We start from the raw sequence: 14700 nt of genomic DNA, 5'->3' as shown, positions 1-14700 counted from the left end.
AGGTAGCGCTCACAGGTAACATATGGAGCACTAGCTCTGTGCCAAGTGGAACTCTAGGCCTGGGGGATACGTGGTTAACGAGGTTCCTGTGTTTGTGGCACTTAGTTCTGGACATAGGGGGAAGGGTCTGCTGAGGGGAGGGGGCCAGGAGGCTGGTGGTGGATTCATTAACCAGCCAGAGAGGAAGTGCAGGTTCCCAGGATGTGGCCATTGCCTTTCCACACAGCCCACTTCCTTGACTGAAAGGAACGGGGACTCACTCAGGTCACCCTAAGAAAAAGGCTGGCTGACAGACCCAAGGGCCTGCCTGCTCCCTCCTTGTGAGGATTCTGCTTCTCTGTTTCTGCTCTCTTCCCTCCCGCTACCCCTGTGCTTGCGTGACACCTTTCTACACCTCCTTTCCCTTCACCCGACCTCCCTCATTCTCAAGGTATCGTTGACCCTTGAACAACGTGGGGGTTAGGGATGCTGAACCCCAAGCAGTTGAAAATCCCCCCAAACTTAACTTCCAGTAGCCTTCTGTTGACAGGAAGCTCTTACGGCTAATGTAGTCAATTGCCATATTTTTATATGCATTATATACAGTGTTCTTACAATAAAATAAGCTACAAAAGGGAAAAAAATTAAGAAAATTATAAAGAAGAGAAAATACATGTATAGTACTGTATGTATTTACTGAAAAAAATCTGCATAGAAGTGGACCTGCACAGTTCAACCTGCGTTATTCAGGGGTCACCTGTGTTTCCAAGTTCACCTTCCAGAGAGTCTTGGGCATGTGCCACGGTAGGCTAGGAGGCAGAGGCCGCTGGGTGGCTGTGGGCCATGGATGGCGGGCACCATGGTTGGCATCTCTGGAGCACTCACTCTCCCCAGTTTTGCTCTTTGGGATCAAACCGCTCACTAACACCTCGCAACCTGGAGCACGGCTGGCCTGCTGGAGAAAGCTGGACTTTCCTTCCTTCTAACACACAGTAGGGGTCAGTGACATGAGGAAGTGATGCACCCTCGGCTTGGCAGTGCCCTTGGACCTGCCCCCTGATTATGTGGCTTTCTAGAGCCATGACTGGTGAATACGTCAGGATAAGATGTGTTCTGCTGCAGTAACAGACCACCTCCCAACCTCAGTGGCTCTGAGTGAAGCTCCAGGGCAGCCATTCCGCATGTGGTAGTTCAGAAGTCCAGGCTGCTTTGGTCTTCTGGCATCTCTATATTGACAAAGATTCTTACCACAGCTCTCGGGCTGGGAATGCTTGACAGTCACTCCTCACTCGACAACCTTGTGAGGGGCTGAGGACCTAAGGAAATGGCAGTTCAGAGAGGTAATGTAATTCGTACATAGCCAGAGAGTGTTGGAGGCAGGATTCGAATTCAAGTCAGTCTGATTCCAAAGCCACTTCCCCACATTCAACTCCTCTGTGTCCCCTCCACCAGCAGAGCTGGGCACACAGCGGTGTTCAGGAGAGCATGGCCATGAATGCTGAACCATGGCTATTGGTTGCAAACAGCAGAGGCCCCTCTAGCTAATTTAAGCAGAAAACAATTTAATGAAAAGGTGTTAATTAAATCTCCTGGAGAACCAGAGACTCAGTCTCTGGAGTGACTCAGGGAACAAACCCAAACCACCCTGCGAGACTTGCCCCAGGGGAGGTGTGACTACCACCCCAGCTGGGAACTAATCATACTGAGGGCTGTCTCTCCACCCCCACCCCCCATAAAAGCTAATCACTCTCTCTACCACCCTCACAAAATGCTGGAGTCTACAATGGCACCTGCTTTCTTGCTTTCTCTCCTCTGAATCAGTCTTGCATGGGTGTGTCTGATTGTCAGATCCAGGTCACATATTTATACCTTAGGTGCAAAGGAAGCTGGGAAAGTGAGTTATATTGTCTACTTTGGGCAGGTGGGATTCTCAAGCAGAAAAAGGCTATCCAAATGTGCTGGGTGGCTGCAAAGTGTTAACTAACCAATACACATGCCAGTCTAGCCCTTCACTGCCCAATAGCAACATGTACCCTCTTCCATACAACAAGCACAACAAAAATCCTCTTGACAACCTGCCTCATACAGCTAAAAATGTGTTCACCCACTTCCCAAAGGGGACAGTATCATTTCTCATCACAGACTGAATACAGCCCCCAATCCAGGATCTGCAGTGATACTCTCTTCCAGTTCAGCTATAATCCCTTTTTGTATTCTGACATACACGGACTGCACCGTAAGTGTAACCATCACCAACTAGACCCTTTCCAAAACAGAAGGGGAAGGGGAGGGGGAAACAAAACTAGTGAGAATGTGTGCATATATCTCACCCAGCAAGGGAGAAGACAGGCAGGGGTTCCCATCGCTATTCAGCCACCGGCGGAAGGGCCGAGGTGGTGCTGGCTTCCTGCTTCCCTTTGATGTTCCCCTGCCCTCAACCAGCACCCAGGAAGATCACAGGAACTCACCTGCCACGTGCTCCTTATCTGCAGTCTTGAAGGATAGGACCCCCTGGTGGTCCTGAAGTTGCTCTAGTCACCCACTTACTTTTCTTTCAATTTTCTTTTGAGGTGAAATCCACATTACATCAAATTAACCATATTAAAATGAATGTTAATGACATCAAAATAAACTTTAGTGACCTTTAGTGCATTCACAATATTTTATAACCATCACCTCTATCTAGTTCCAAACATTTTCATCACCTGTATTTTTCTTATATCTCTGACCTTGCTGAATTCATTTATTAGTTCCTGGAGGGTTGGGTTTTATTTATTTGATTGATTGATTCTCTGGGATGATTTCCTCGTCATTCCTAAAAGATAGTTTCGTCAGATATAAGATTTACCATTTTCAGTTTTCAGCTGCTGAAAAATGTGCCACATCCTTTTGGCCTCCATGGTTTCTGATGAGAAATCCACCACAATTTGAATTGCTGTTTCCCTATAGGTAATGTGTTATTTCTCTCTGGCTGCTTTCAAGATATTTTTCTTTGTCTTTAGTTTTCTGAAGTTTAGTTATGATGTGTCTTGGCATGGATTTCTTTGGGTTTATCCTGTTTGGGGTTTGCTCAGCTCTTTGAACTTGTGTCTTTCACCAAATTTTGGAAGTTTTCAACAACTCTCTGTTCTCCTTCTAGGACTATATTGATACAAATGTTGGATTTTTTGTTCTTATCTCATGGACCTAAGATGCCATTCTTTTTTTTTTTTCCCACTCTCTCTGTTCTTCAGATTGGGCATATTCTATTAATCTGTCCTCAAGTGCACTGATTTTATCCTCTGTCATCTCCCCTCTCCTACTGAGGCCATCCAGCAACTTTTTGTTTCTGTTATTCTATTTTTCAGTTCTATAATTTCCACTTGGTTCTTCTGTATAACTTGTTTCTTTGCTGCAATGTTCCAATTTTTAAATTCATTTCAGGAGACTTTGTAATTTATTGTGGAAGCATTTTTATGATAGCTGCTGTAAAACTCTTGCCAGGTCATCCCAACATCGGATTTGTCTCAGTGCTGCCATCAGTTGATTCTTTCCACATTCAAGTTGTGGTTTTTCTGGTTATTATTATGACGGGTGATTTTTTTTTTTTACTGTATCCTGGACATTCTGGCTATTCTGTTAGAAGACTCTGCGTTCTAACTGGTTCTTTGTCTGTAACAAGCAGTTGTCCTGTTTAGTTTTAGCACACAGGTCCAGTTCTACTTTCGTGGGCAGAGGTTCCAATGACAATTTAATTTCTCACTTGTTCCTGCTTCTGCTGCCTGAGAGAACAGAAGGGGTTGCCCTAGGCCAGCTGCCCAGTGGCTCTTGCAGGGCAGGTGAGTCTCAGGCCAGATGTGGAAGGAGAGTGCTTCCTCTGGCCTGTCGTGATGAACCCACCTTGTTGGTGAGGCTGTATTTGCCTGATGGTGTTGGAGGGACGACTGTTCAGCCTCCCAGATGGATGAGCCTACCTGAGATATATTCTGTTGCTAAGTTGAGGTCAGGAAATTCCGGGCCTGGATCATCTTCTGTCGGGTGTGAGGGTGTCAGACACCCCCATGCTGAGTTGTTCCTTCATTCTTAGGGTCTCCCACAAATTTGTCATTCTTTTCCTACCTTTCAGATTTATCTTTTGATGGTCTCTTGTTTATTTCCATGAGGTATAGTTTTACTTAACAGGGAGGAACAGGGAGAAATGAGTCCCGTGTTGTCTAGGCCAGAAGTTGTCTTTTAGTCATGTTTAAAAGTGGAGCACCAAAAAGCCTGTTGGAAACTCAGCACGTGTGAAGGGATGTGTTAAGTGGAGGGCTTCACTGTACAGTGATGTGGCTGGGTTGTTTCTTGGAGGTCCCTTTGGTATTGATGTCTTTTTTTTCCCCCCTCTTGGGCTGTCAGATGCTAGGGAAGCTGGGAAAGCAAGTTCTGGTTTCTATCTGAGGGAAAGACTACCAATGTGGGACCTGTCCCAAACACAGGAAGACTATTTAGGAGATGGGAGACCACCCAGTGTGACAATGTCTGCCACATATGGACATAGAGGGTAGCTACTCAAGCAAATCCTCAACAGCCAAATCACAGCCCAGAACCTACATCTGGGAGGGGCCTGCTTACACAAGCAGGGTTGCAGACTTTGTTAGGTTTCTTGGCACACTTGCAAGGGGTTCTCTGACCTTAGCAAAATGAGCAGAACTTTTCTGAAAATTTTCACTTGGTATTTCTCTTAAATAACCTTTGTGATGTGCTAAGATTCCTAAAGAAGGCAGAACATGAATAGACAACCTGGTTAAAGCTCAAAATAATTATCTGAGTGAAAAGTCAGACAGAGAGAGAAAGAGAGAGAGAGAAAGAGAAAGAGAGAGAAAATGAAAATATCCTGTATGATTCCATTTACATAAAACTTTAGAAAATGCAAATGAATTATAGTGACAAAAAGATGAGTGATTGTCTAGGTTGGGGATGAGGGAGGGATTATAAAAGGGGAAGAGGAGACGTGTGTTGATGGGTATGTCCTCTGTCTTGACTGTGGTGACGGTTTCACAGGTGTATATACAAACGACGAAAGTTATGAAATTGTACACTTTACATATATGCCATTTATTGGATGTCACTTATGCCTCAACAAAGTTGTATAAAAAACAACGTGAGACTGATCCCTATGTGCTGGCCATCTACATTTCAGTTTTTGTAAACTGGAGAAAATTACCGCGACCTCATAATTTTAGTGTGAAGATGAAATGAGTAAAACGTAAAGGGATGAAGTGAGATGACATTTTCCTTGGATTCAACGAAAAGTGGTGGAGTCACGCTTTCTCCCACTCTCTTCTATACTCACCTCCATCACTTGGGCATCTCCCTGGGTGATTAACAGAGTGGGTGTGGCAGAGATGACACAGTCCTGGCTGTGACTTCATAGTTGTTAAAGTGAGGTGATGGGTACGTGGGATGTCAGTATACTATTCTCTCTACTTTTGTATATGTTTGCATTTTTTATAATTATAATTTAAAAATAAACAGTGGCTCCCCATTTCACTGGGGGAAAAACCAATGTTGTACACTTTGAACATGGTCCTGCATGTTCCCCCACCCTTACCTCTCTGCCTTCATCTCCGACGACTCACCTCCTCTTTCATGGCTGCGGTCCCACTGGCCTCCGTGCTGTTCTTGGAACACGGTCGGTGCTCTCCTGCCTCAGGGCTTTTGCTCAAGTTGCAAAAGCCTGAAATCTTCCTCTCCCTTGAGCAGGCTTGAACCTGCTCAAATGTAGTTCTTTCAGTGAGTCTATCCTGACCACTCATTTAAAATTTGTACCGCCTCCACCTGCCACTCCCCATACCCTCTTTCCTGCTATTTGTCACTATAGCACTTATCATCATCTGACATGCCATATAACTATTTATTGGTTGCTGTCTTTCCTGAACCCCGGCTGAATGTAAGCTCCATTAAGACAGGAATTCTTGGCTGATATGTTCACTGCTGAATCCTCAGCATTTACAACAGTGCACAGTAGAATCTCGATGAATGAATGAGTCACGTATAAATATTCTAGTGGAATGCCTGGTAGGGAGTGAGCCCTATGGGATCCATCATAAACTAAAAATACATCATGGAGTCACTTGATAAATATAAGTGAATTGTTCCTTCAATACGCTCTGTCCTGGTCTTCGGAAAATGAGACTACGTTTAATGGACATTTTTTTTGGTTAATCTGTGGGAACAGCAAGGTAAGAAGGGATTCCCAGTCTTTGGAGGTGGGCAGATAGGCTCTGCATCCTGGCTTGGTCACTTGCCAGCTGTGTGACTTGGCCGAGTTGCTAGCCTCTCAGGTCTCCTCACTGACTGTACCTGTTGGAAGTGCCCTGCAGTCCAGGGCTGGGTTGGAAACCCACCACTTGCCCTCATCCTTTACAAAAGACCGACAGGACCACCTCCAGAATATTCCCACATGCTGTGCCCTCTGGGACCTGCTGGTGGGGTGAGCAAGTGATGGTCAAATACCTTCATGGCTCAGGAGGGACAGGCAGTGACATCGCCGAGATCACAAAAGGGGAGGTGACTCAGTTCTGGCCCAGCCTGAAGTTGCCTCTCCAATCCCCCCACCCCCCGAGCCTGAGGTTATAAACAAGTGACTCAGAGGAATGATGGGAGAATGCCCCATAATAGTTCACACCAGTGTCCGGGGGCTAAATTTAACCCACAGCTGCACTTTGGGAACAAGTTCATCTTGATGGCTGAGGCTGATGTTTGTGTGTGAAGGGCAGTCGGGGTGGTCAGGAGTCCAGAAGAGAGTGGGCATCGAGACTGGCTGTCCTGGGCCTCTACCCTGACCCCTTAGATGGTAGACGGGGTGCAGGGGCCCCAAGACCAGCCAGGCTCAGACCAAGCCTAGTATAGACCAAGACCAATGAATATAGACAGCTAAGTCCTGGAATATTAAGCTCTTAGCGTGTCACTTTGTGAACACTAGAATTCAGACTGTCACTCCCCCATAATGTTAAAACCCTGGGGGTTTAAAAGCCTAGAAGAGTCGAATTCTAGGAAATTAATTTTCTAGCATGTCTGACACCTCGCAAAGTTAAAACCCTGTGACTGTGTGCTCCCAGGAATATAGAACCTCAGTGCTTCTGAACCTCAGCCGAACTGAGCTGAGGCCCTCAGTCTAACTTCACCACCTCGTTGGGTAGGAAGGTAAACTGAGGCTCAGCAGAGTGATCTGAACTGCCCCAGGCTCCACAAGAGACTGGTGATCTTGTTTATCTAAGGCACCTTCTTGCTTTCTTACACAGTCCAAGGAGGGTCTCAGAGCTGGGGCAGAACGGGGAGCCGGTCTTCCCATTTTAAAGGTGGGACAACAAGGTCCCCAGTGAGAGAATGGCACGCTCAAGTTTACTGAGCACAAAACCCAAGCACTGTATCCAAGGGTGGCTGGAGTAAGACATACTCCAGGAAGGAAGATAGAGGCAACTGGACAGAAAGGCCCAGAAGGTATGAAGTAAGGGAGACCAGGAAGTGGGACTCCAATACTTGCCCCTCCCTGAACTAAGGGGCAGAACTTGGGTCACCCCCTCCCGGAGGGGCACTGCCATGCCGTTCTCCATTTAGAAATGAAGCAGCGAAGCCCTCATCTTTCCGGGGGGGCCCAGACACCCCAATCCCGTCCCACGAGACCCCAGAGCTGAGTCAAAGCTGCTCTAGGAAGGGGCCTCTGCCCAGCTGTCCCCTCTGCGTCATGTGCAGGAAGCCAGGCGGCTCGCCTTACAGGGCCAGGTCCACCTCTATATATAGCCCCACGAAGACAGCTGCGTAGACTGAGCGCGCAGGGAGTACGGATAGGAGGCCCCGGTCACTGTGGCTGCACCCTAGGCCCCCCACCATGGCGCTGGGCTTGGAACAAGCAGAGGAGCAGCGGTTGTACCAGCAGACGCTCCTGCAGGAGGGGCTCAAGGACATGCTGGACCACGGCAAGTTCCTGGACTGTGTGGTTCGGGTGGGCGAGCGCGAGTTCCCGTGCCACCGCCTGGTGCTGGCCGCCTGCAGCCCCTACTTCCGGGCCCGCTTCCTGGCTGAGCCAGAGCGCGCGGGCGAGCTGCGCCTGGAGGAGGTGAACCCGGACGTTGTGGCCCAGGTGCTTCACTACCTGTATACATCGGAGATCTCACTGGACGAAGCGACCGTGCAGGATTTGTTCGCCACCGCTCACCGCTTCCAGATCCCATCCATCTTCACCATCTGCGTGTCCTTCCTGCAGAAGCGCCTGTGTCTCTCCAACTGCCTCGCTATCTTCCGCCTCGGGCTCCTGCTCGACTGCGCGCGCCTGGCAGTGGCCGCCCGCGACTTCATCTGCGCGCGCTTCTCGCTCGTGTCGCGTGACGACGACTTCCTCGGGCTGTCGGCCGACGAGCTCATCGCCATCATCTCCAGCGACGGCCTCAACGTGGAGAAGGAGGAGGCGGTGTTCGAGGCGGTGATGCGGTGGGCGGGCAGCGGCGACACCGAGGCACAAGCCGAGCGCCAGCGCGCGCTGCCCACTGTCTTCGAGAGCGTGCGCTGCCGCCTGCTGCCTCGCGCCTTCCTGGAGAGCCGCGTGGAGCGCCACCCTCTCGTGCGGGGCCAGCCCGAGTTGCTGCGCAAGGTGCAGATGGTGAAGGATGCGCACGAGGGCCGCCTCACGGTGCTGCGCAAGAAGAAGAAAGAGGGGAAGGAGGGAGCCGGCGGCAAGGCGGCGGGCAAGGGCGCAGGCGAAGCCAAGGCAGAGGAGGACGAGGAGGCCGAGCGTGTCCTACCGGGCATCCTCAACGACACTCTGCGCTTTGGCATGTTCCTGCAGGACCTCATCTTCATGATCAGTGAGGAGGGCGCGGTGGCCTATGATCCCGCCGCCAATGAGTGCTACTGTGCCTCCCTCTCCACCCAGATCCCCAAGAACCACGTCAGCCTGGTGACCAAGGAGAACCAGATCTTCGTGGCTGGGGGCCTCTTCTTCAACGAGGACAACAAAGAGGACCCCATGAGCGCTTACTTCTTGCAGGTGCCTGGCTCGCCCTGGGAGGGGGCAGCCAGTGCTGGGTGCTGGCAACTGGGGTCAGCCTTGGGGCCCAGGAGAGGCCTGTGTGTACTTGCTGGGGAATGTCATAGGTCGAGGGTGAGATGTAGACCAGGGAGGGGCCTTGACAGCCACTGCCTGAAGGTTGAAGACAGTCCTAGGCCACAGTGGACAGTCGTAGGACAGTGAGCTGCATAACTTTGTTGTCTCCGTTTCAGAAGGATGTTAGCCCCAGGATGGTCTGATACCTTGGGGGGCCCTAGCTCTGCACTAGGGTTGGGGTCAGGCGAGAAGAACGAGCAAGATCAGTGTAGGGAATCCTAGCCAGGGCCTTTGCACGAGGCCAGAACTGGAGTGTGGAACAGAGTATCCCAGACAAAAGGACCGTCCTACCTAGTCCTTCCATTGTACAGATGAAGAAACTGAGGCCCAGGAAGGACCAGTAAAATGGGGTGCCCAGTCCAAGTTGTAACATGACTGTGCGATCTCAAAGGGCACAGATGGGTTCTTGGAGCCTTCCCACTTGAGTGGAATTTGGAGACTTGAAGGGGAGGGTGGTGGTATATCTGGTTGGGAAATGGTGAGCAAGGGACGGAGATGGGAATGACCCTAGTGAGTGGTGTGCTCAGTGAGGCCTGACCCACAGTGAGAGCCGTGAGGGGCAGCTTGGTGCCAGCGTTAAGCTGGGGGGGTGGTGGGGGTGCAGTCACTGATTACCAGCCCAGGCACATCGTGGGCACATTGTTTATTCTCTCTGGGCCTCCATTTGTAAATGGGGATATTATTCTTCCTTCTTGATAAGGTTTTTTTGAAGGATAAATGGTGGTTATAAAGTGCTCGACCCTCAGAAACTTTCCAAAAAGATGAGCACTTGTATCGTTATTATTAGACTGTCCAGGTGGACTGGGCCGCAGAGGTAAACTGAGATTTTAAGGGGTGAATAGCAAAGCTGTATTTGGGTTTCCTGTGCGGTAGGGTGGGGTGGGGTGGGGTGGTGGACAGGGGAAGGTGGGCCTCAAGGACTTGCACAGGGGAAGGGCTATAATGGTGATCTCTGGGCACCTACCTGTGTGGGGTGGGGGAGGGTGGAAAGGGGGGTTCGCTCTGCTGTTCCCAGCCTGATGAGAGGAGGGGCACTGTCTTCAGAAACCGCCTCCAGGCTGCGCTGGCCCTACCTGGAGGCCCGGTCTCCTCTATGACCTAGGGTGACCAAACGAGGCTGAGCAGGGGCTAGGGCTGGGGGCGTGGGAGGGCAGTAGCTGACTGGCTGGACGCCCGGCCCACAGTTTGACCACCTGGACTCAGAATGGCTCGGGATGCCGCCGCTGCCCTCGCCGCGCTGCCTCTTCGGCCTGGGAGAGGCTCTCAACTCCATCTACGTGGTCGGCGGCCGGGAGCTGAAGGAAGGCGAGCACAGCCTGGACTCAGTCATGTGCTACGACAGGCTGTGAGCCTGGGAGTGGGCGGGGTTGAGGATATGGGCGGGAGCCTGGAGGCCTGGAGGCAGGGGACTAGTCCTTGACCCCTGCGGCGGGGGAACTAGAGCCCGGGGATTGGGGCGGAGGCGGGGTTGGGTAGCGGCGGGGCAGGGGGGTGGGCAGGTGGGATGGGAGCAAGGAAATGAGAGGGCTGGGGTGCTCCGGTAATGTATCGTGTGCACCACCCCGAATAGGTGTCGGGTGGGTGAGGGAATCAGAGACCTGGACTGAGCGCGCGCTTGAGCCGGGCGTTCGCCCTACTCCCCTCTCCTCCAGGTCGTTTAAATGGGGCGAATCGGACCCACTGCCTTATGCCGTGTACGGCCACACGGTGCTCTCCCATATGGACCTTGTCTACGTCATTGGCGGCAAAGGCAGCGACAGGTGAGGCTCAGGCCTGGAGTAAGTGCAACAGCAGGGTTGCTGGTTAAAACTGGAGCAGAATCTCCCGGAGGCTATCAGGGGTTTGTCTTGGCTGCCTTGGGAGGGGCTGCGCCAAGGGAGGGGTGGCTCTGTTCCTCTTTCCTCCCTCTCACTCACTGCCCCCCACCCCACAGGAAGTGCCTGAATAAGATGTGTGTCTATGACCCTAAGAAGTTCGAGTGGAAGGAGCTGGCCCCCATGCAGACTGCCCGATCACTCTTCGGGGCCGCCGTCCATGATGGTCGCATTTTTGTGGCCGCTGGGGTCACAGACACAGGGCTGACCAGTTCAGCTGAGGTGTACAGCATCACAGACAACAAGTACGGCCGCTTGCCTCCCTTTGCCCCTCCCTCCCCAGGCAGGACAGTCAGGACCAAGGGCGTCACTGTGACTGTCACTGCCTGGCTGTGTAGCTTTGGGCCTGTGCCAGCCCTCTCTGTGTTGACCCTGCAGAAACCCTAGCCCCTGTCTTGGGTTTTCATCGTTGAGCTTGTTCAGCACAGAAATAGCCCCTCTTCCCTGATCAGTAGTGAGGTGGGACAAGGTTTATGGTCAGCGTGGTCTGCAGGAGACAGTGCCCAGGAGTGGGGTAGGAGATGCCAGGTTCCTCACTCAGAGACTCATACCAGGCCCTGGCCTGGTACTAGGGACGCAGCAGAGACCAAACTGAGGGCCAGTTGCACTCAGCCTGCAAAAGAGGGGGTGGGGAATGAGGCCCCCAGCAAAGGAAAGTTGGTGCCAAGGCAGTTAGGAGGAAAAGGCAGGCCCATGGGAGGAAAGGCCATTGCTCAGGTTGAATGGAGTGTGGTGGGTGAAGGGAGGAGGGGAGGGGGCATATTGGGGCTGGAGAGGCCGGAAGCAGGGCTGAGGGACTTTATCCCAAGGGCACTGAAATGTCTCTGATGGGTTTTAAGCTCACATCTGTGATTTACTAAGACCCCTCGTGACAGCTGATATAGAGAAGACATTAGGAATTTCCCAGGAGGCAGGGGTGCAGCTTTATAGCAAGAGGTGACGGTGGCCTGGAGATGGGGGTACAGGGAGGGAGAGGCAGAGGGGATGCACTGGAAAAAGATTTAGGCCAGGGCTTCTCACAGTGTAACGTGCACACCAATCTCCTGGAGATCATGTTAAAATGCAGATTGTGGTTTGCAGGTCTGGGGAGGGGCCTCAGTGTATTTCTAACAACCTGAGGTGCTACTGATACTGTTGGTCCACGCGTTTTTAGTAGCAAGAGTTTAGGAGGTAGAAGAAACAGGAGTTAGCAATCTGTTGGCTGTCCTGGGGGACAAGTGGATGCTCTTGAGTGTGAAGTCACTTATTGGCGAACCATTAGGGTTAGGTAGGAAAAGTGAGGATCCCGTTAGGACACGTGGATTTGAGGTGCTTGGGGGTGTCCGGGAGGATGCCACCAGGGCAGAGAGAGAGGGCTGAGCTGGAAGGAGATGGACAAGCTCCCTCAGGAGAGAGGGTGCAATGGAAGAAGCTGAGGCCCAAGCCCTGAGGGATGGTGGGGACAGGCGCATTTTACAGGAAGGAGTCGGAGGAGCTGAGACTGGGGGCATGGGGGGTGAAGGAAGTCACATCAGCAGAGGTGTGTGCGACGGGCCTGGACTTCAAAGCCCTGTGGTGGTTGGGGTCCCGAGAGCAGTTTTGGAGGGTGGGGATGAAGGCCCAACTTCAGGAGCCAGGGGAGGGGAGTGAAGACACTTTGAGAGTAGTTAGACTACAAAGGGAAAAGAGGGACAGGGCAGGAGTGTAAGAGGTCAGGGTTAATGGTCCCTGAGGGAGCAAGCGAGGAGTTAGGTCAGGAGTGAAGGAGGGACACTAGGGAGATCCACAGTGGATTTCAGGGGCAGGTTGCATGGACTGACAAACAGACAATGAAGGGAAGTGGGAGGTGCAAAAGAATGGGAAAAGAACTGAAGACCAGAGGGAAGGGGGAGAGGAACAGGGTTGGGACACTCAAATCCAGGCTGGGGCACCAGGCAGGCATTCCTGCCCGAGAGGGTCAGGAAACCGAAGGTGTGCTGGGAGCCTGGGATTCGGATTTCAAACGGGTGCAGCTGAAGCTGTGGGCACTGGGGTGGGACCGTCACTGGGCTGGCTGAGGCCCCCTAGTGATGCACCTCCTCACCCCCAACCCCCCCAGGTGGGCGCCCTTTGAGGCCTTCCCACAGGAGCGCAGCTCACTCAGCCTGGTCAGCCTGGCAGGCACCCTCTATGCCCTCGGCGGCTTTGCCACACTGGAGACCGAGTCCGGGGAGCTGGTCCCCACAGAGCTCAACGATATCTGGAGGTAAGCCCGGCCCCAGGGTGGTGAGGGGAATCATGAGAAAGGCTGATGGCCTACAGCACTGCGGCCCAGCACCGAGGCACCTGGCCGGCTCATCTGAGGGCAGAGCTGGCCCCTGTCCCGGGGAGTCCTGTGGGGAGGGGACAGCAGACAAAGCCTGCTCAGCCCTGGTTCTCTCCAGTTTGGTTGGGAAAGTCTGGGTTTGCACACCTGGCACCACGCCCCACTGTGGAATCTTAACAGTGTCACAGTCAGGAACTGACCCCAAGTTTAGGGCACAGACCCATGGAAACAGGCCCCAGGAGTAGAGGGGCCCTGAAGAGGCAGCCAGGCATTTCCTTTCCCCTCCCTCCTGGATGCTTGTTCTGGGTGGAGGAGACCTGGAGCCAGGATTGAGAAGTGGCTGGACCCCAGCTTTGCAGAGTTCTTGCTTTCTCCATGGCTGGTCTGTCCTGGGGATGGACGGAAGAGGTTTGGGCCACCTAGGACATCTCCTGAAACTTCCGTTATCCCGCTGCTGCAGGCAGCCTGCAGGGAGCAGTGCTGCTGGGAAAGTGGGGACTGGGGGGGGGGGGGCTTCCTGGAGTGCTGGGCAGGGAAATTCTCAAGAGAAGGGGGTTGGGGGGACCTTCCTAGTGGGAGATGGCCCTTCTGGAGTGCGGCGGTGGGTGTTCTCTAGAGGTGGGCCTTGTAGCGGCCCCCTTTCCCAGAGCACGGGAATTCTCCAGGAGCAGACCTTCCTGGAGATGGGTCTAGGGCTGGTTGGAGGCACTCCTCAAGGGTGGGCTTAGTGCACCCAGCCGACCCTCCCTGCTGGGTCCCACTCTGAACTCTGCTGACCAAGGTCCTTGCCGCTGTCCCACCTGCTCCCATCCCCAGATACAATGAGGATGAGAAGAAGTGGGAGGGCGTCCTGCGGGAGATTGCCTACGCCACAGGTGCCACCTTCCTACCTGTGCGGCTCAACGTGCTGCGCCTGACCAAGATGTGACCAGACCAGCGGGCCTGAACTAAGCACCCCTCCCATTCTGCGGCCAACGCAGGCTGTGCCTTCTGGGAGCTCCAGGCAGGAGACTGGGAGAGGCCAGAGTCCATCTTGATCTGCTGTGATGCCCGCGTGGCCGCTCCAGTCAGGGAAGGTGACAGTGGCCCAGTTTTAGCCTTGGGGTAGGGACGAGGAGCTTTGGGCTTCTCCGGTGTCGCCATATCTCCCAAGTTCTTTGGTCGGTGAGCAGAACCGCAGGGAGGTGTTCCTGGCTGCATCCTGGCCCAGCCCCAGCCTGGCTGTATGTGCCAGTAAATTTCCCACAGGACTCAGTCCTCGCCTGTCAGATGGGAAGTGTCTCCATCAAGTGCTCCTTGCAGCACAGATGAGTCTCTTTCTGTAAGAAGAATAAAGTGCCTTCCACGCAAGCAGCTCAGGGTGTGGAATCAGGTGCTCCAAGAGAGTCAGTGACCAGCTAGTTTGAAGATTCGGGGCTTCAATGTTCAGCTGTTGGGTC

At 52.7% G+C, this 14700-nt stretch overlaps 1 protein-coding gene across 1 annotated transcript; it reads left to right on the top strand.

Annotated features, from left to right (window-relative positions):
* The first annotated feature begins 7752 nt into the window (after positions 1–7752).
* KLHL40 (kelch like family member 40) lies at positions 7753–14614 on the top strand. The gene is made up of 6 exons (XM_019727513.3): positions 7753–8986; positions 10288–10448; positions 10756–10863; positions 11037–11222; positions 13055–13201; positions 14078–14614. The coding sequence occupies exons 1-6, from the start codon at positions 7832–7834 to the stop codon at positions 14187–14189; spliced, it is 1869 nt and encodes a 622-aa protein (XP_019583072.3). The 5' UTR covers positions 7753–7831; the 3' UTR covers positions 14190–14614.
* Positions 14615–14700: the final 86 nt, after the last annotated feature.

Source organism: Rhinolophus sinicus, chromosome 5 (assembly GCF_057876585.1).
Source record: "Rhinolophus sinicus isolate RSI-liver-muscle chromosome 5, RSI-T2T, whole genome shotgun sequence".
NCBI lineage: Eukaryota > Metazoa > Chordata > Mammalia > Chiroptera > Rhinolophidae > Rhinolophus > Rhinolophus sinicus.
Note: the sequence above shows the minus strand (reverse complement) of the source record. Positions and strands in the feature narration are given on the sequence as shown.

What these genes read in the sequence shown, in the direction of transcription:
- KLHL40 (XM_019727513.3), top strand. Translation starts at nt 7,832, where the DNA reads ATGGCGCTGGGCTTGGAACAAGCAGAGGAGCAGCGGTTGTACCAGCAG. An exon ending in TGAGCGCTTACTTCTTGCAG is followed by an intron (nt 8,987 to 10,287) that starts GTGCCTGGCTCG and finishes CCCGGCCCACAG; the next exon opens with TTTGACCACCTGGACTCAGA. An exon ending in GTCATGTGCTACGACAGGCT is followed by an intron (nt 10,449 to 10,755) that starts GTGAGCCTGGGA and finishes CCTCTCCTCCAG; the next exon opens with GTCGTTTAAATGGGGCGAAT.